We start from the raw sequence: 19,340 nt of genomic DNA on the forward strand, positions 1-19,340 counted from the left end.
ATCACAGAATCCCAGACTGGTTTGGATTGGAAGGGACCTCAAAGCTCTTCCAGTTGCAACCACCTGCCATGGGCACGGACACCTTCCACTGGAGCAGGTTGCTCCAAGCCCCTGTGTCCAACCCGGCCTTGAACACTGCCAGGGATGGGGCAGCCCCAGCTTCTCTGGTCAACCTGCACTAGGGTCAGCTGAGAAAGGTCAGCACAGGGAGGACAAGTCATGATGCATTGCTGCACTGTGGTCATCCTCACTAGACTTGATCCCTTCTCCAGGACCGTGAACCCACGCAAAGCAAATAAACCCCTCAGTTCATTGCCATGGTAGAGTGACAGTTCACTGGCCTTTAGTCATCATTGCTTTGTTACCAGAGCCAAATCCAGCAATGGATTTTGAGGTCCAACTAGGCATGACATCAGATGCCATCCTGCCTGTAGTTACTACATCCTACTCCAAGACCTCACCCAGGGATGCTCACAGCTCTTCTCCCTGCCAGTGGTCACATTCTGGTCTAGTGGAAGATGTCCCTGACCATGGCAGGGGTATTGGAGCTTGATGATCTTTAGGGCTCCTTCCAACCCAAACCGTTCTGTGGTTCTGTGAAATAGGACTAGGTTAGCCATGAAATACAGGCAGATGCTTCTTAAGCTGGCCACGTCCCTGGGCCCTGCCTTGTACCTTTGTTCCTCCATCCCCCTGCAATTGCTGTCTGGCTGCTTCCCCATCCTCCTGAAGCCAAGCTCCTTTCCTCCAACATCATACAGATCTCTTCCTCAGAATCCCTGGACAACACTTCTCTGCAGGAGCAGGGATGGAGCTGTAGGATGTGGCTGGTGCTCGCTGGAGCTTTGTTTTCCTGACATGTTTTTGTGGTGGAGCTTTGCATATTGAATTGCAGTGCTGTATCAATGATGATAAAAATAGCCATGTGAAAAGTGTTATCATAACCCCTGCTTTAGCTGTCACCCAGCCAAGCAGTGCTGCCTCCAGCCCAGCAGGACAACTCCACCTGATCACACTTCAAAGTGATTTATTTTTCTTTCTGATGCATAGGCTGTAATTTTGGGGGTGTGTTAATTTTTTCCCTGAGCAAACCATTGGCTGCCAGTCTGATTGACAGGCTACTGGAATCTCCTCAGTCACCCTCGAAATACGTGTTTGTACCAGAAGTGTTTCAGTCCTCAGAAAGGGAGGGCAGCTCTGACATGTGGCTGGACAGAGCTGATGAAAGGCAGCAAGCACTCAGAAAACTGTTGCATTCAGTAGGCTTGATAGCTTGAACAAAAGCTGTGTCCTTTGCAGCAGGAGTCAGAAGGATTTAGGAAGAGTCAGTTGTCCAGTCTCAGTTCTTTTTCCTACTGTTGGTGTCTTTAGCAGGATAAAATCTTTGTAGAGCTGTTCACTGTTCATCAAAGCTTGACTGGCTCCAGTGGGTGTAAGTCACTATCTGAAAGTGCTGTTTCTTCTTCAGTGCTTGCAAACACTGAGGCCTCTTTGATCCCAGGCAGGACCCCAGTCTCTGGTCCCTGCCCCTAGCTTGTGGTCCCACTTCTCCAGCTTCCCCATCTGGTATACCCAAGAGTGTCAAATCCATTCAGTGACTCAGAGCCTTCAGCCTGTCCTCCCTGCTCTTCCTGACCATCTGCAGCTCCATGCACATCCCCATTCCTGTCCCCAGACTGAGGCCCCCATCCTCTCCCTGATGGGAGGTGGAGGTGACCAGCACCTGCGAGTGAGGGATGGAGCTGAATCCCATCCACCGCTGCTGGAGATGACCCTTCCCTCCACTCTGCCGGCGCCCTGTGTTTGATACCGCAGCTGGCAAGCGGCGGCACTGACCTCTGGCCCCGAGCTGGGATTTGGCAATGTTGAGGCTGAGCTGCGGCAGCGGCTCCGGCAGCTCCTGTTTGCACAGGCGCTCGGGGACGTGCAGATCAAAGGGCTCCGCATGAGTAAGAGTGGCCCAGCCCTGCTTTCTGTTCATGTTCCCATCTCCAAAGGCTGTCTTTGCCTGCCTGGAGGGCTCAAAGGGCTTGGTGGGAGGACGTGGGTGACCCCACAAGGTCCTCCAGGCGCTGTGCTTTGACCTCACCGGGGTGGCATGTGTATTCATTCGGGTGGGTCTCGACACTGTTCTCAGAACACAGCAGCCAGTGGGCTGTGAAAAGCCACTCCGTTCCTAATCCTAGACCAGACCCACAGCCCAGGCATTGCCTGGGCTTCTCTCTGGTGCCTGTGGGGGACAGGGACTGGGGCGAACAATAAGTGTGGGAGTCAAACCCATAGACAGCTCATGGTTGATGCAGCTATGATGAGCAGTGGGGACCTGAAGAGGTTCCTGCTGTCCTGGGACGTGAGGGATGCACAGGGGCCAGCAGGGCTAATGGGGCTGCAGATCCTCCCCAGCAAATCCAACTCTGAAGCAAAGAGGCATAGACAGCTGGGGAATTTGGTGTGCACTGCAAGCCCACCAAGTAATTTGCCTCCACAACTACAGGGGGAAACTGTCCATGAACTTCAGGGCTGTAGCAGCAGCAGGCACTGCAGCTTGACACAAGAACAGAAACCAGGGTGTGAAGTGTTTCCTCAATCTAAGCAGCAGGGGCTTCTTTCCCCCGTGACGAGACAGGGAGGCAGATAGATATCCAAATGGTAGATGTTAATGCAGAGGTACAAATGCCCACTGAAGCTTCTGTTCTTTTGGACAGGCAAAGCTGGCGGGGGAGCGTGGAGCTCGTGCGATCCTTTTTGACATTACCGATGATGAAAGTGCTGCTGATCAGGTACAAATCCCACTGATAATAACAGCTAAACCACGGTGCCCCTGTCCCATCCCCATATGTGCCCAAGTCAGGACCTACCAGCCACTGACATGCAGTGGGAAGTTCCAGGAGGACACTGCAGGCTGTTTTGTATGTTAGCTGTAAGAGCTCATCCATGCACACAGACAGGGCTTTACTCTTTTGCTCACTCTATGGCACATCCAGGTGTCCCCACAGCACGTGCCAGCAGCTTGTAAACAGCATCTTGCTGCTCTTGAAGGACATTGTCTGGTCAGTTGAGCTTTTCTGCCAGGAGCTGTATGCTTCCTCTTGATAAGTCACAGATTACCCTATCCCAGCTAGTACAGACAGCCCTGGTGTGCCTTAAGGGAAAGGTGATTTCTCGGATGTTCAAGCCAAAGTCACGGCCACCCTGCTATGCTGGTGGTGATGCTTCTACTGCAAGCTTAACATTGGTTTAAAGACCTCCAGAGGTCTCTTCCACCAACACTGCTGTCATCTCTGTAAAGAAATAGGTCCCACCTCAAAATAATCAAGGGATGATGAAAAGCATCCAGCACTAGATAAGAGGACAGGTAGGGGAGCTGATGCTTGAGCTTATCCAACCTCTGGGCTGACTCCTGCTCACTGGATTAATCTGTTGTCATTCTTTTGTACACTTAGAACTAAAACTGTGATGCCAGAGAAATACAGCAGTGAGTGCAGGTGAGGAGGTGCTAAGATTGCTCAGTAAGGGTATGGGAAGTGGCTGGTGTCAGATGGACACCCTCACTCAGGTCAGTGTGGAGCAGAGAGCAGACTCAGGCACTTACTGAGCCAGCCCATGCCAGGCTGTCTGGACCATGGTGGAAAGCTGCTGATATGGTCAGAAACACACTGAACAGTGACCAGTTGTGCATGTAGAAGGCACCATTGGAGGTTGTTAAGAAAACCTTGCTGAAAAACTGCTGGAAAAGCAAGAGCTTCCATCTGGTTTCATCAAAGAGGAGCAAGGCAAGTTGGGGGGTCAGTTGGTATCTAGAGTGTGTGCAAGAAGCATCGGGAGGAAGCAGACATGCCTTGGGAGCCGGGATAGTCCTTGTTTTGGGCTGTTCTGGACCACACCTTACTCTGTTTCTTTACAGCTGAGAAAGCCCAGAGGTCTGAGTCAGCCTGTGGTTCTGATCAGAGGTCACGATGCTGAGCTTCTCATGGGTGTCGTGAACAAGAACAGAGAGGCCCATGTGAAGATAGAGGTCAAGGAGCCACCATCTTGGGTGAGAGACACACCATTCCCGCTTCCTTCTGTATCCTCCCTCCCAGGCTGCTGTGCCATTGAACAGGACCTTCGCAGAGATTCTGAGCTTTCCTCCCCAGGGACAGAGATCACAGCCTTTTGCAGTAGCTGCCTGTCTGCAGCATTCAGATGACGTGCTGCAAATAAAGGCTCAGAAGTGCTTTCAGCTTCATCTCTTCCCTTACTTTAATTGTCATGAGTGAGGGGATTCTCTGTCCCTTCAGGTGAGACCAAGGCTTGATTTTTTCGTCTTGTGCTACCTTTAGACCATGACCTCTAGAGAGCTGTGATGCTGCAAGACACAGAAATTCCATTCCTGATGGAATGCACAGAAAAGACTGAAACCTTTTTCTTCTACCCGTAAAAAGCATATGAGACAGAGCCGGGCCAAGGATCGTGTATTCAAAGGCTGATGGTCAGGAAGTGACAGGGATTCCCCTGCTTAGCTTCTGATTCCCTCCCCTGCCACACACGAGTAAGTTTTTCCCTGTTCTATCCCACAGCCAGACTACGACGTGTGGATCCTCCTCACAGTGGTCAGCACCGTGGTCGTTATCATCTTAATTTTTGTGGTGCGCACAAAGTGCCAACTGAACAGGACCCAGGTAGGGAGCTCATGGAGCAGCTGTGTCTGAGCGAATGGAAACACAGGAAAGGCAAGAATGGGCACAGTGAGGGAGGGGAAATACACCTCTGTGTGAACTGAAGGTGAGGCCACATGAAGCAGGAGCAGCCCAGGAATGAGCAGAATGAACCTGAGATGGGCTGGCAGCTTTCCTTGTGCGGTGGCCTTGCTTTCCTCCTGATGCCCCCCCAGCACTACAGCCTGCAGTCCCAGCACCTTTCAGATCTTGGCCCAGCACCCAGAGCTGCAGAGCTGGCCCTCTAGCTCTCGATTTTAACAGTATGGTCTGTACAGATAGAGAGCAGAAAACTTAGTATTTTTAATAGAAACTAACAAATTGAATAATTGTCTTTTCAGAGTCAGATGTATTTCCAGATTTGACAATACCCCATTGGTCCTATAGAAGGACAAGCCTTTGGGGCTCAAAAATTCAGCACTGCTGATTTTGACTGTCCATTGCCAGATGTCTCCTGCTGGTGACAAAGCCTACTCTGGCCAAGTCAGGTTAGACAAAAAGTCACCTCTGGAAAAACGAGTATCACCCCCAAATTCCTGATGATGCCATTTTGCCAACGGAAGGGCAGTGGGAAGCAGGGCAGTGTGGGGCTGAGCCTCTCCTTCACGCCTCCTCTCTCCGGTGCAGGACTCCCTGCAGCAGCAGACCATGCAGGCCATCGGGCAGCTGGCCACACGCAAGTTCCAGGCGAGGTGCCGGCCAGCGGCGCGGTGGGACTCGGCCAGTACCTGCAGCTCAGCCCCGGTCTGTGCCATCTGCCTGGAGGAGTTCAGCGAGGGCCAGGTAGGCTGCCAGCTGTGAGCTACAGCACTGAGCATGCTGGCTGCAGGCTTGTGGGAGCTGTGGTGGGGACTGAGCAGTGTGGTAGGGGCAGGAGGCACTTGGAATGTTTCCTTCAGCAGCTCCTGGGGGCTGGGGCAGGATGGGCATCAAAGGAGTTCTGCCAGCACCTTGGACAAAACGGCCCTGCCCCTGCTGAAGTCACTTGCCTGCAGACTCAGGCTCCTTGAAGACAGTTCTCCAGCTGTTGCTGTAGGGTAAAATGAGGTGCTGAGGCGCTGGCACAGGGTGCCCAGAGAAGCTGTGGCTGCCCCATCCCTGGCAGGGTTCAAGGCCAGGTTGGACACAGGGGCTTGGAGCAAGCTGCTCCAGTGGAAGGGGTTCCTGCCCGTGGCAGGGGCTGGAGCTGGAGAAGCTTTAAGGTCCCTTCCAACACAAACCAGGCTGGGATTCTATGATTCTATGAAAATGCCCATAATACATCCATATTGCAACAGCGGAACAGTTCCTCCGCTATTCCCAAGGGCAATCACCTCTCTGGAGGTGGCTGGATGCAGTGAGCAGAACCAGAACTGCCAGGCTGCCACACAGCCTCCTCCATGCAAAGCTGGGCTGCAGCCCGCTCACAGTTGGACGTCTTTCTATCCTACAGAGCTCACTTCCATCAAGAGGAACCCATCCAGCCCTTGCGGCATGGCTCTCCTTGCTTACACTCCTCTTCTTCTTTCCACCTCTCTAGGAGCTGCGGATCATCTCGTGCTCCCATGAGTTTCACCGGGAGTGCGTTGACCCCTGGCTGCAGCAGCACCACACATGTCCGCTTTGCATGTTCAATATCCTTGGTAGGGCTCAGACACAGCAGGGTTGTGCCCAAAGGGACCATATACTCCTGGGTGATGCACACGGTGCATCGGCAGGAGTACGTGTGGGTGTACAGGGTGGTGGGTGCATGGCGAAGGGTCCCTGTGCATGTGAACACCGGCAATGTACAGGGCTCGGGCTGGGACCTGCACTGAGAGGAGGAGGTTTCAGTCCTGGGATCTGTGGGAAAGGGAGGTGGGATCTGAGGGTCAGGGCAGCAGGGCAGGTGCTGTGTGTGCAGAACCATCAGGGCAGTTTGGTGGTGGCAGTGAGGGGTTGCAGGGCATGGGTGGGATGTGGGGCTGCAGTGAAGGCTCACTGATGCAAAGGCTACTGCAGCTGGGCTGTGAGACTTGTGCTGGATGCTCCCTTCTCTCTCCACAGCCAGAGACTCGGTGGACCAGGCCACGGCTGCTGGCTCCAGGATGGCGCCACGGGACATGGAACCCGGACGGCGACTCCACCTCTTCCGCCAGCACCCAGGACATGCCCTTTACCACCTCCCACATGCCTATCCTCAGAGGAACCTTAGGAACTTTCCCCCGGAGCAAGCCCATGGCAACCCCTTCTTTCACTCTCTGGAGCTCTCCCAGTTGGATTTTGGCACCATTCACTACATGCCCTACAGGCCAGCCACCTCCCTGCTTGCCTGTGGCCACTCATCTTCCCTGGCCCCGGGCTTGCTGGGCCAGCAGCATCCCAACCCCTCGGCATGCGGGCAGACACTGCCATCCCACAGGACTTGTTCTCTCCAGCCCCAGCCCCCTTGCCTGGGGCTCAAGGCAGCCCTGGTGCAGAAGCAGCACCGGGCACCTGCCCTTCGCTGGGGGGTTGGCCATGGGCACCAGCACAACAGCAGCGGCTCTGGAGAGAGCTATCTCACGGAGCACAGCGGGTACCTGGCAGATGGGCCAGGCAGTGACTCCAGCTCGGGGCCTTGCCACGGTTCCTCCAGTGACTCCATGTTGAACTGCACAGATGTCAGTCTGCAGGGCATCCATGGCAGCTGCTCCACTTTCCGCAGCTCCCTCAGCAGTGATTATGACCCCTTTGTGTACTGCAGCTCAGAGGGACCTGCCACGGACAATGGCCAGGAGCAGCTGCTGACACCAAGGGACATGCGGCCCAGGTCCTTGGACTTGATGGTGCCTGGGGGTGCTGGTCCAGCCAAGCCCCAGGTGCTCAGCCATGTCCACTACCACCACCACCAGCACCACCACTACAGAAGAGATGCAGAGTGTCCCCCGGGGTGGGCAGGGCAAGGGCCTGGGCACCGTGAATCCCGGTACTCAGGGGCCAAGGTTGGCTTCCACAGTGCTCGGACACAAAAGAGGACTGAGAAAAGCTATCACTGTCAGCAGCCTCCAGAAAGCAGCACTGTGCTGCAGGAAGCAGCTCTGGCAGGACAGCCAGCCTGTTCCCAGCAAGGCCAGGAGCCCCCTCATATCCCTTCCACTTCCCCAAGCAGGTTGGACTTCAGTAAAGATGCCAAAAGACAGTCGGGAGCATCTGGGACATCCCCTGTCCCACTGCCCCCAAAACACAGCTCACAGAGCCGTCACCACCGAAGGAAAAGAAAATGTCCCCTGGAGCCCAGCCCCGCTCTTCTGCCCGAGGACTCAGCCTTGCCCAAAGCTTGCGATGCTCATGTTCCTCATGGACATCCTGCTGGCTACCGCTGCTCATCTGAAGCCCAGCCCCTGATTCCCCCAAGCGCTCCCCTGTCCTGCAGCTCAGGCTCTCGGCCGCTCTGGAAGTGTTTAGTGCCGCAGTCTGGTTCAGAGCTGAAAAAGCAGGAGGAGGGGTTGTCAGGATGGGAGGGAAACCACACGGTTCCTGCTGATTTCTCAGGGACAGGCACCCCCAGACACAGTCTGAGTCTTCAACTTCACTGCCCGTCTCAGCAGGGTAGTCAGGGTAAGTCTGCTGTTGGCCTCTTCTTACAGCAAGCAAGTGAATGAGGGTGGTTTGCTGAAGGTACTCTGGCTGACAGTAAACCTGGTACCTTCACGGTGGGCTTTCCTAGAGGACCACTGACAACAGAAGCGTTTCAGAGGTCACCTGTCTGAAAATGATGGCCTGAATGATTAGCAAGGCTGTTAATGAGGGCACCAAACTCTGCAGTCTCATCCTGAAATAATACACATGAGGAATAAGGTGGCTATTTTGAACTAAGCATCTCTAGCAGCTGCAATATCTCCCAAATGAAGGGATGCGAGCACGTTTCTCAGTGTCCTTACATCAGTCTGGATGTCCCACTGACAGAGTCAAGGCTTATTGGGCTCTAGTTGTTTTAGCCAACCCTCGCTAACTGAATCAATAAGGAAGTGTGCATTGCCAGTGGTAGTAAGAAAACAGACTAAATGAGTTTATGGATTTGCACATGCCTCACCTCTCACCTGCCTCTGTTGTGTGGGAGTTGCTTTTTAGCATCATTTGGAAATCGGACATAATTAAAGTTTGGCCCTTTGCCTAACTGCTGCACATCTCTGAGAGGGGAAATGCATTTGAGACCAGGCTCTTTGAAAAAGCCTGAGTTTAGCTCCCAGGTCTTGCTCTCTCATGCTCCTCTGAACACAGCAACCTGCGAGTCAGCATGGGCAGGTGCTGGCTGCAAGCAGAGCCTGGCTCCTTTCCTCACCCTGCCACTGACTCATTGTAGCTCCTCGGGCAAATCGGTTTGATTTAGGTACCAAATACAGATCGAGCTGCCTAATTTCTGTTAAAATGATGGCCTTAAACTCATGACTCACCGTGCCCATTGTGCCATGCAGATAATAACTTCCTCCCCATGCTCGTCTATCCAGCCCTCCACCACACCCAGGCTCCTGGTGCTGGAGCGCCTGTGAGAAGGCAGCAGAGAAGGGGGGCTGGATGGAGCCTGGTGCTGGCTGCCTGCAGCACTCCGAGCTCCGAGACTCCCAGGAACAGAGGTTTTTTCCCAGGCACAGGAGTGCCTGACACTGCAGATGAGTTCTTCAAAGAGCCTGCAGGGATGCTGCCATTTGGAGAGATAAGGAGGCAGCAGTGTAGAGGTATCTCCCTGGTTTGCAGGTAGCTCTGAGTACCGATGTCCCCTGAGTTGCAGACAGTGGGCAGCGATATTGGCAGGACACAGTCCTCCCAGGGTCACAGCAAGGGACCTCCACATGGAGAGAGCCCACTGACATGAGGGGCAGGCTGCTCAGGAGCTGCTTTGAGCTCCCATTTCAAAATAAAACTGGGAGGACTCCCCAGGCCACCAGAGCTGGAGTCTGTGCACCTCACACAGGGTGCTGGGTGCTGCAGTGTTCAAGGCATGGCAAAGGTCCATGGTGTGATGCCTCCACCTCTTTGTAGAGAACCCCAGTGGCCCAGATGTCCCCACCTCCTGATGGCATGGTGGGGCAAAGCTCTCTTGACATCCACCCAGAGCCAGTGTGCAAGCCTTCATTCCCTCCCTTTTCCAGGAGCTAGAAGAACCAGTGTGTTGGAAAGCACATTGCCATTCTGAGTCCATTTGATTGCAGTAGCTTCTGTGAATGCTTTCAGGACCAGTCAGAGAGTCAGAATCTCCCTGTAAGATTGAGAAAGGAAGATATAGAAAGGAAGGATTTAACTTTATTAGAACTGAGGGCAGTTGAAGAGAGCAGGAGCAGAGCTTATGCAGAAAAGCCATCAAGCTGAAAACACTTCGGTTGACATAACACAGCCTCAGAGTTACTGGATGTAAATCCATAGAGAACAAGCTAAAAGAGCAAAAAACAATGTCAATAGACAGACCCATGTAAGCAGGACACAAAAAATAGACAAGGAGACCAAGAAGAAATGCATAAATACATGCCTCTAGATAAATGTTACAAGGCTAAAAATGTAAGTAGGTGAATTAGAAAGCCCAGCTTTAAAGTTTTGACATAAACCTTTTAGAAACCCAGCTTAAACAGTGGGCACCTGTAATTCCTATGTGAAATTACAGAGAAGAATGTGTCTCTTCCGGTGGCATGGGAGAGACACTGTGTTAAGGAGAGTGTAAAGTCCAATGACAGGTGACACAAAAATCCCCAATTGTGCCTAAGAGAAGTATGATGTTAGGGTTCTAATGCACTGCGCTAGCACAGGCTGCTAAAAAGGAGCCTACATATACATGAGACCCTTCTTCAAATAGTACTAAAAGAAGCAGTCAAAAGACTAAGATGCTTTTGGGCACAAGCATCATTTAAAGCCCCAGAAAAGGACTGGCCAAGCAACAGAAAGGGAAATTAGAAGCAAGAAGCTCTTCCAAAGTAAAGGAGTGGCTAGACAAATCAGAAAACAGCAAAGCTGAGCGTGGAGCCACGGCGGGGCAGGGCAGGGCAGGTTGCTATGAACAGCTTGTGAGAAAGACTAGTAATGCAAACAGTTTGAACTCCTTTAGGAGCAGGAAAGCTACCAGTGTCTCTGCAGGTCCATGGAGTAAAACAGGTCTAAGAGGGATGTGCAAGGGCTGTAACTGCATAGCAGAAGGGTAAACTGAATTCATTGCATTAGTGATCAGCGTGGAAGTGCTTGAAGAGGTTCTCACTCTGGCACATGGGGCAGAGGATCCCTCATAAATCATTAGTTTGAGCATTTCTGAAATGCATCAGTAAAGCAGATAGTAATGAATTGCTGGGGCATCAGAACACCCACGTGGGCATCGTGCAGGGGCTCAAGCACAGAACTGCCAACTCACAAACATGGGCTGCAGTCTGTTACCCATGCCCAGAGCCAGAAGGAATAGCTGAGGGCAATATCAGCTTGAAACAGCTGAAGCCACAAAATGATGAGCCTGACTTTCCTGCCTAGCAAATAGTTAAAAATTCAAATACAGGGTCTGACTTGTAGGTACACAGCTCAATGTGAAAACCAGGGGAGGAGGCAACACAGCTTTTGTAGAGATCTTTTAGGGGAATGAAGCTCTCAAAGGATAAAAGGGAAGGTACTCTCATAGGTAAATAACTCACTAAAAAATAGGAGACAAAGTGCAGATAATTCTTAATGGAAGAGAGTTACTCAGAGAAGGAAGAAAGTGGAGTTCTCCAACTGCCTGCACCTTTCAGCAAGCTCATAAATATCCTGTACAAGGAGATAGTTTATAAAGTAGTTTATAAAAGACAAAATCCTTCAGCATTGGCAGCTTTAAAACTGGTTATAAAGTGTGGTTATAAAGTGGGCATAAACTATCTCCTGTTGCTGAGTTATCAGGCAATAGGAGTGGTGGCTGAAATCAATGTAAGCAGCACAAAATGCCACACACAAGCAAAACTGCTTCTAAGTAAAAATGGAATTATTGTTAGGAACTAGCTGCGAACAAATGGGGAACAAGCAGCAAGTGCCATCATGCAGCTGTGTACGTGTGCAGAGCTTTCACAGCTAGCAACTGCCACTGCCCGGCACTTCTCAAAGAAGGATGTAGCAGACTTGGGAGAAGTGCAGAAAGGTATCAAGTACAGTCACAACAAAGGATATAGACACTTTCATGTGGGGAAAAAAGATGATTAGCAGAGGATATGAAAGGGAGGATATGAAATCAGGAGAGAAGGCAGATAAAAGAGATTCATCAGTGCTTATAACAAAGAGGTGGCATCAAATAGGAACCAGAAACTTTAAAACTCCCAATAAAGTAACAACATGGTGTGTGCTGAAACTGGTGCTTATTGCCCAGAGGACATAGGTGCCAGAAATAAAACAGGTTCAAGAGCCTAGATCAAGAGCTATCAAATGCGGAGATGCAAATACACTCTCTGGCTCAGGAAGTCCCTAAACCAGGGTTTCCAGAAGCTGAGGGTGCTCCTGTGGGATGCAGCACCCTCCAGGTATGTGCTTACCTCACTAGCTGCAAGGTGAGGCTGAGTCTTGGTCCGTGGCCCCTGGAGAAGCTCCACTTGTGCAGGCAGTGCCATGCACTGGCATTACAGGGAATAATGCTGTCCATAGCCATTGCCAGGGCTACGCAGATGATCCCGATGATACTTGCATGATCTTGGAGTTTATCCTGGTTCCTTGAGCACCTCCACCAGCTTTTCCTGGTGGGGTTTGCATAAAGATACATCCCTGGCTCTCTTGCCTGGGAGACTGTACCTGGGAGTTGTTTCACTGAAGAATCAATCGTCAAGCAATGCTGAATGGATCCTTTAAAGAGAAGTCAGACAACTAGCAGCGAGTTACAGCTAGATGGCTTCCTAAACCACCCTGGCGTGCACGGAACTGGTCCCAGAACAGCTAGATTACTCCCAGCACAGCCAGATGAAATCTCTTGATTTCTCTCTCTGGGAAATCTCACCTCCTGCAGCGTGCTGTCAGCATCTCCCCCTCTCCTCCATCCCCTACTCATCCTCTTGCCTATTTCCTTTAATGTCATGTCTTTGATCTTTACTACAGAGGGGAAAAGGGATTAGAGGGCAGAAAAAGACCTACCAGTAAAATCTGATATCCAGAGAACAAGACTTCTGTTGTATCCCCACGGTGTGCTCCTTCAGTTCATTCCCTGTGTGGGTCTTGATGGCCAGTTCAGCAGCTGAGGCTCTACCACCACTCCCAATCCAAGACCTTTTTATAACCTCTCTTTCTTTTTGGGCAACAGGGTACACTCACACAGGCATGATTTTCAGAAAAACATTTTAATAATGTTGTCTGGGTGCCTCAGGGCATCTGATCGCAGAGTGATGGAAGCTGTACAGTCTCTTGTGTGTGGCACATAAGCTGGTGTGTGTGAGAAACAGTTGACAACGACTTATTCAATGTACCAGTGACACAAATGCCAGCTATACTCAAATTCTATCTCCTGGTACTTTGGCGATGCTGCACTTGTATGTATGTGTGTAACACTGTGTCTGTGCATTTCCTTCTCAAAGCAGAGTATCATTTGTTTCTTCCCATAGATTTAATTTTCACAGGTTCTGTTCCTCCAGCTGGTCACTTATAAAAAACAAGAATTTGCTGTGACTGTTCTGAAAAGCTGTTTTGAATTGCTCTCTATGAATACCTATATGCACATTTGTCTCTGATCTTGAGAACATTCAGGAAAAGGGGTATGTGCAAAAATAATACCTGTATGCCTTTACTGGGCTACGCTGGCCCTGTGTGATTGCTCTGGGCAGGCTTGAGAGATACCTGGGAAAAGGACTGTGGTGTGTGTATCAACACTTGCTCACTGAGAGAGAAAGGGCCTAACTGAAGCAGTAATTTAGGGTGCGCCGTTTCTGGGCAGTTGCAGTGTGTTGAATATTTCAAAGTGAACTGCTCAGCACTTGCCTGTTGACAGTTCACCAGGCAGAAGGGGCTGCAGCAGCAGTCCTTGCTGGCTGGGCCTGAGGGGTTGGCATTTATGGCCGAACACCACTCATTGGGTTTGGCTTGTTTGAGACTCACAAGCAATCTGTGCAACTTCTAGTACACTCTGAACTGCACGTGCCATCCCTCTCCTGCATGCACACAGCACTTGCAGTCTGCTTTTGTTGTTTGGAGTTTCTGTTGTTCGCTCTCCCTGGCAGGTGCTGCCATGCCACTGTGAGAATACGAATTGGTGTTACATTCTGTTGCTACTGATTTTTTAAATGGCTGTACAGATTTTCTTTGAAAAGCAAGCATCAAAAAGCCTGAAAAGCAAACATCTAGTACCAGTGTGAACTCTGAGGTGCACTGTGCTTAGTCTGTATCTTCTGAAATATTTAAAGACTAGCTTGACATCTTATCCTAACATTTTATTGTGATGTAGCTTTCAGAAACAAACTGACTGGGGATGTGGCCAGGAAATCCCTCCAAAATACTGTGAGAAACTTAGTGGCTTTTGCTGCAGCATCTGTTCTCCGTATTGAAGGGTCATGGCTGCAGAGCCCGGGAATGTTCAGCTGGGTGAGCATTTTTCTTTTTCCTTTTCTTTGCACGCAGGATATGAAGAGGAAGTCCAGGATGTCCATGAACACTCGGTTTAATAAAACACTGGCCTGCTTCCTTACCAGAGAGCTGGAGTGGACAAAGATGTTCAGTGTACCAGCCGTCGAGGAGCTCACATCTGGCTCTCTGCACAGCCCGTGTCAGGGTGCAGACTGTGGATAAGCACTTGTGGTCTCTTCACATGTTCCCAATTTGCGATGGTCACACAAACACGGTGCTGTGTTCTCCAGGTCCCCTTCTCCTTTGAAGGCAGAGGCAGACCATCTTCACCCTGTAGCATCCATCTGTGTGGGCTAGCTCGCTCAGAGACCAGCGTTGGGAGTCACCAACCGGAGAGCTCGCGCAGTGAGTGCAAGCTACTATTTTGGCATGTTCATGCCATGGAAGGTTTTGCTAAACACTTCAAAAATAAACAAACCTTCAAGACCAAAAGCTGCAGAAATGACTTTCTGTGGCCTGGTAGCTCCTGACTTAATTTCCTCGCTTAGGTCAAAAGCCAGACTTCTTAATTTAGCTTTTCCACTCTTACTTCAGACACAGGAACAAGCTATTCTCCATCTCATCACCCACAGGTCTGCCCTGCAAGGTGCTGCTTCTGGCATTTTTGGAAGCCAACAGCTCTCACCACTTTTGATCACTTCATTTTCCCTCAGCTGACGCCATCTCAGCCATTTGCTGGGTTTTGCCAGCAGCAGGTGAGGGGAAGACACAGGGACAATATCAGCATTTCTGGGAAGGAGTTGGGATAGACTCTTCCTGTTGCAGTGGGAAGAGCAATCTCATCTGGCAGTGTGTAGAAGTCTCTCACTCATTCTCTAACTCCTCCACCTGCTCTCAAGATAGGTGTGATGGCTGGCTCTGTTAAGAGCAACTCATTTGTTGAGCATATTTCAAACCTGAGATGCTCCCATCTCAGGAATCATGGAAAATCTTTGCCTTGATGTGGCTCTTGCTTCTGTCCGTCCTCTCTCATTGCCTCAAGACACAGCAAAATTCCCAGCAAAAGCATCCATAATAAATGCATAGCATCACCCAGCCTTATTGTATTTCTAAGACACCTGAAATGATCCTGCAAAGGAATTTTTCAAAATACTCTTCTGGCTTTCCTAATATTTTGATGAATGGAGAGAGAAAACTTGATCAATCACTAAGTTCTTGGCTTATTACTAGGTTTTTTTTCTCTCCCAGTTGTGGAGGGGTTTTTTTTAATGTCACTAGTTCTTATTTCCTACATCTCATAATTTGGGGGCATTCAAGTAAAATAAAGCCTGCCCAAATAAAAAACTTATAGAACCCAATCAGTTTTCATTCAGCAGGGAATTCGAGTATTGATTTTATTGCCCTCAGTGACCATTCAGACCAAAGAATTGACCAGATTCCCACATGAAGTGCCCATTTCTGTGGCACCAAGCGTTCCCAGAGTTAATACTCTGGGCATTGGTGAGGATGCAACACTGGAGCTGAAGGTAACTCCTGACAGTTTGAAACCCAATGTAGGGACAGACTGCTGAGTACTCAGTAACCTTTCTGTGTCTTTCTTTAAAGCAGCAGCTGCTTCTCCAGTACAAGAGAGAGTATGGGTTATGTAGTCCCAGATCCTACCTCTGCTTTCCTTCACTGGTGAGAAAGGCTTTTTATGGGGTTTGCTGCCCTTCTTCTTTGAAAAAGGCATCTTTGTCCCAGCTGCTAATCAGTTACTGACATTCAAATGATATTAAGTCAGGCAATAGCACTGTTTAAAACAAAACATTATTCCCTTGTTAATGTTCATTTCTTGTCTTCTGTGACCAAACCACTGCAGGACCTTTCAGTCTAGGGAAGAGTTGGATTTCTTTCATCAAAGAAGCCAGGAGAACTATATTTTAAACTTTCAAGGCTCTTCTTGCTTGTCCTACAAAGCAGGCAGAAGACACAAGCTCGGGTTTCTTTCTCCCTTGCAGGGATGTCTGTCTTAAGCTAGAGGAAAAAAAACCAAACAACAAAACAGGAGCATATGTAGATTCTCTCTGTTCAGCTTCCTGTGCTGCTTGTCCATGGGTTATCTCAACCAGCTCCCTACATCCTTGACCATCCTGGAGGACTTGGATGACTTCACAGGAAGGAGGGTTGTGAAGTCCAGGTGCTCCCACTGGTTTCTTTAAAAGAAGGTTGCAAATCTCCAGGGATGCATTTCACTGCCTCAAAGAATGGGCATCTAGTCTGCAGTCTAAAAGTCCTCCCCTTTCCTCCTTATCCTTAAAAAAACAGAGGGCTTGGAACCTGCAGCAAGCCTCAAGCTTCTTGGAGAAAGTGGTCAGCACTAATGCACTCTTTCCACTCCCTACTGCAGTATTACAGGGCTGTGCAGGGCAATGCCTGCTTTTCCTTTCCTGTTTTCCTTTCCTGACATTATGCTGCTGCTCCTTTTCATACAGAAAGCCATTCTAGATGCTGAGCCGAATGAGAGCATGCAGGACTGCCTCTGTGGGTTCTTGGGTGGGAGGAGAGGGAGGAACTCTCCAGGAAGGTGGTTTTTAAGGTCCTCTTCAGTAGATGGACTTCCATCCTTGGCTGCCTGGAAGGGAAGAAGCAGTATCTGAGAAAAGGCTCCTTTCAGTTCCTACCCGTCACTTCAGGGCGATGCTTCCAAGTGCTCAGGACCCTTGGGCTCAGTCACGGAATCTCTTCAGCCTCACTGCAATGAAGCAGAGCTCGTTTTTCTTCATTGCCTCCAAGATCCCAGCTGAAAACCAATGGAAGCCAGAGCATCCCAAACTCCCTCTATCTTAACCCGAAGTGCAGCCATTCCCCAGAGACTGCCGCCTTCCCAAAGCCTCCTGCCCCACCGGGGTGGGTGCTGTGGCCCGGGCTGGCTGGACCTCCTCCCTTCCCACGCAGAGCCTCGGCTCCGTTCTGTGATGTTCAGATCCTTTGGAAATGTGAATATAGGTTTGGTTTTTGTCACTGGTTGTCATTTCCTGAGCCTGGCCTGGCTCTGGGGCTTGGGAATAAATTATGACACACCCCCCCCCCCAAAAAAAAAAAAAAGGAAAAAGGAAGAATACGTTTTATATCTATGCAAACTTGTGTATTTATGTCCGATAAAAGATGTGTGAATATGCTGATGCGCTCAGAAATATATTTATTTACTAATATATTTATCCACGTACCCGGTCTGCTCGCCTGGTTTTGTTCTTTGCACCGAGCCGCTGTGCTGTGCTGCCAAGGGGGCAAACCCCTCGGACCGGGGGCTCCGGCGCGGCGGCGGTGGGGTGGCGCTGCCCGGGACCGGCGCTAGGACCCGCCCGTCCTCCGCCCCCGGCCCGGCCCCGGCCCCGGTCCCGCTCTGCGCCTGCGCGGGGCTCGCCGTGGCGCCATGGCGATGGAGACCGTGCCCAAGGACCTGCGGCATCTCCGCGCTTGCCTGCTGTGCTCCCTCGTCAAGGTGCGGCCAGCACTGGCACCGTGCTCCGGTGCTCCGGTGCTCCTGTGCTCCTGTGCTCCTGCCCCGGCCCGGGCCCTTCTCCCCTCCTACCGCCGGGCTGGGGCCTCTCTCGGCCTGCGGGTGCTTCTCCGTCCCGGGGCTCCCTCCCTTTTCCCAGCCAGCTTTGCCTGGCTACTGCGGCCTGGCCCGGCTCGGCCCTCCCCTTCCCTCGCTCCGGTCCTTCCCGGTCCCGGCCAGGCCCCGCGCTGACGTCTCTGTCCCCTCAGACCATCGACCAGTTCGAGTACGACGGCTGCGACAACTGCGATGCGTACCTGCAGATGAAGGGCAACCGGGAGATGGTCTATGACTGCACCAGCTCCTCCTTCGATGGGTGAGTGGGCCCGACCCGTGGTCACCGGGGTGTCACCCGGCTGCAGAGCGTCCCCTCACTCCTGTCCCTCCCACAGGATCATCGCGATGATGAGCCCTGAGGACAGCTGGGTCTCCAAGTGGCAGCGGATCAGTGAGTGGGTTTCTGGGGGCGGAGATCCCTTCTCAGCAAACCCTTCTGGGGCAGCGGGAGTTGCTTTTGGGGCTGCAGAGGGGGTCTCTGCTCCCCATGAGGGGGCTTCAGCGCTGTCAGAGGCTCCCAGGATGCTGCCCCCCCTGGCTGCTGCCGTGCAGGTACCTCAGTGTTCTCTCTCCCCCAGGTAACTTCAAGCCGGGTGTGTACGCAGTGTCAGTGACCGGCCGGCTGCCTCAAGGTAACACTGCAGCTTGAGTTATGGGGGAGGCTCCTGCGCAGGTGGCAGCTGAGGGACTGCTCTGTGCAGGAGGTGCCGGGGCTGTAGCTGTTTGGAAGGTGTCAGACTGGGCAGTGCATTGTGCTGTGCTGTGTGATGAAATCAGGATGTTCAGTGAATACTGTGTATTGCGAACAGAGCACGTGCAGCATGGGTGAAGGGATGAGCAAGGGTACCACAAAGAGATGCTGAATGGGAGGTGCTTTCAGGGTTATGCAGGTGGGGTTTCTCCCAGCAGTCTGTCAGCACAACACCTGCCAGAAGCTGATATTAAAGATGCTCCTGACTATCCCTGTGGTACCAGGGATAAACTGTGTGAAGGCTACATGACAGAGCAACCGGATTTTTTCAGGGCTCTTCATCCCTAAGGTATACTGAAGTGTGTTTTTCTCCTTGCTGCAGGGATCGTCCGAGAGCTGAAGAGCCGTGGCGTGGCTTACAAGTCCCGAGACACAGCTATAAAAACCTAGTGCTCTTGTGCTGCCTGGAGGATTCCCCACATGTCTTTGGAGAGGCACCAGGCATGTGGGGCACTGCTCCAAAACCTTTTAGCTTTAGCATGTGGGAAGGAGAGCCTGACGTGGAGGGAGCTTCTGGGCTCAGCTCCTCCTCTGGCCTCTGTTGTACCACCGTGTGCCCACACAGACTGTAGATATTTTCTTTGACCCTTGTTGAGGGGGATGGCATGAATGGGTCCATGGAAGCAGTGCTTAATGGTGATGCACCAGATTTTTTACTGGTGGCGTGGAAAAGAGGAGGGCTGGGATATAGTTGTGTTTATACTTCAATAAAACGCACTCTTAGCTCAGAGCTGAATCTCTAGTCACTAGTTTCACCCACTGCAGGGAGTGTGAGGGGTTTCATACTCACCCCCTACATCTGCCAGACTGTTTGGAGCCT

General features: G+C 51.3%; 2 protein-coding genes across 3 annotated transcripts in view; both read left to right on the top strand.

Moving 5' to 3' along the window:
* Positions 1-17,239, top strand: part of RNF43 (ring finger protein 43) — a 54,795-nt gene extending 37,556 nt beyond the window's left edge. Inside the window, exons 3-10 of one of the 2 annotated variants that reach the window (XR_009728830.1) lie at positions 2,706-2,780; positions 3,905-4,036; positions 4,560-4,661; positions 5,325-5,480; positions 6,217-6,319; positions 6,723-8,255; positions 14,226-14,576; positions 14,804-17,239. Coding sequence is in view for 1 of the 2 variants with exons in the window: in XM_061375737.1 (XP_061231721.1) it covers positions 2,706-2,780; positions 3,905-4,036; positions 4,560-4,661; positions 5,325-5,480; positions 6,217-6,319; positions 6,723-8,255; positions 14,226-14,269 (2,145 nt within the window). In the remaining variant the exon portion in view is untranslated. Of the gene's footprint in view, positions 1-2,705; positions 2,781-3,904; positions 4,037-4,559; positions 4,662-5,324; positions 5,481-6,216; positions 6,320-6,722; positions 8,256-14,225 lie in introns of both variants that reach the window. The other variant, XM_061375737.1, reaches the window with a different exon arrangement.
* Positions 17,240-17,503: 264 nt separating this feature from the next.
* On the top strand, positions 17,504-19,250 carry SUPT4H1 (SPT4 homolog, DSIF elongation factor subunit). The gene is made up of 5 exons (XM_061375742.1): positions 17,504-17,655; positions 17,922-18,028; positions 18,105-18,160; positions 18,348-18,401; positions 18,843-19,250. The coding sequence occupies exons 1-5, from the start codon at positions 17,587-17,589 to the stop codon at positions 18,908-18,910; spliced, it is 354 nt and encodes a 117-aa protein (XP_061231726.1). The 5' UTR covers positions 17,504-17,586; the 3' UTR covers positions 18,911-19,250.
* The last annotated feature ends 90 nt before the right edge of the window (positions 19,251-19,340 follow it).

Source organism: Neopsephotus bourkii, unplaced genomic scaffold, assembly GCF_033783945.1.
Source record: "Neopsephotus bourkii isolate Nb327-2 ecotype Australia unplaced genomic scaffold, CSIRO-AGI_Nbou_v1 NB_1675, whole genome shotgun sequence".
NCBI lineage: Eukaryota > Metazoa > Chordata > Aves > Psittaciformes > Psittacidae > Neopsephotus > Neopsephotus bourkii.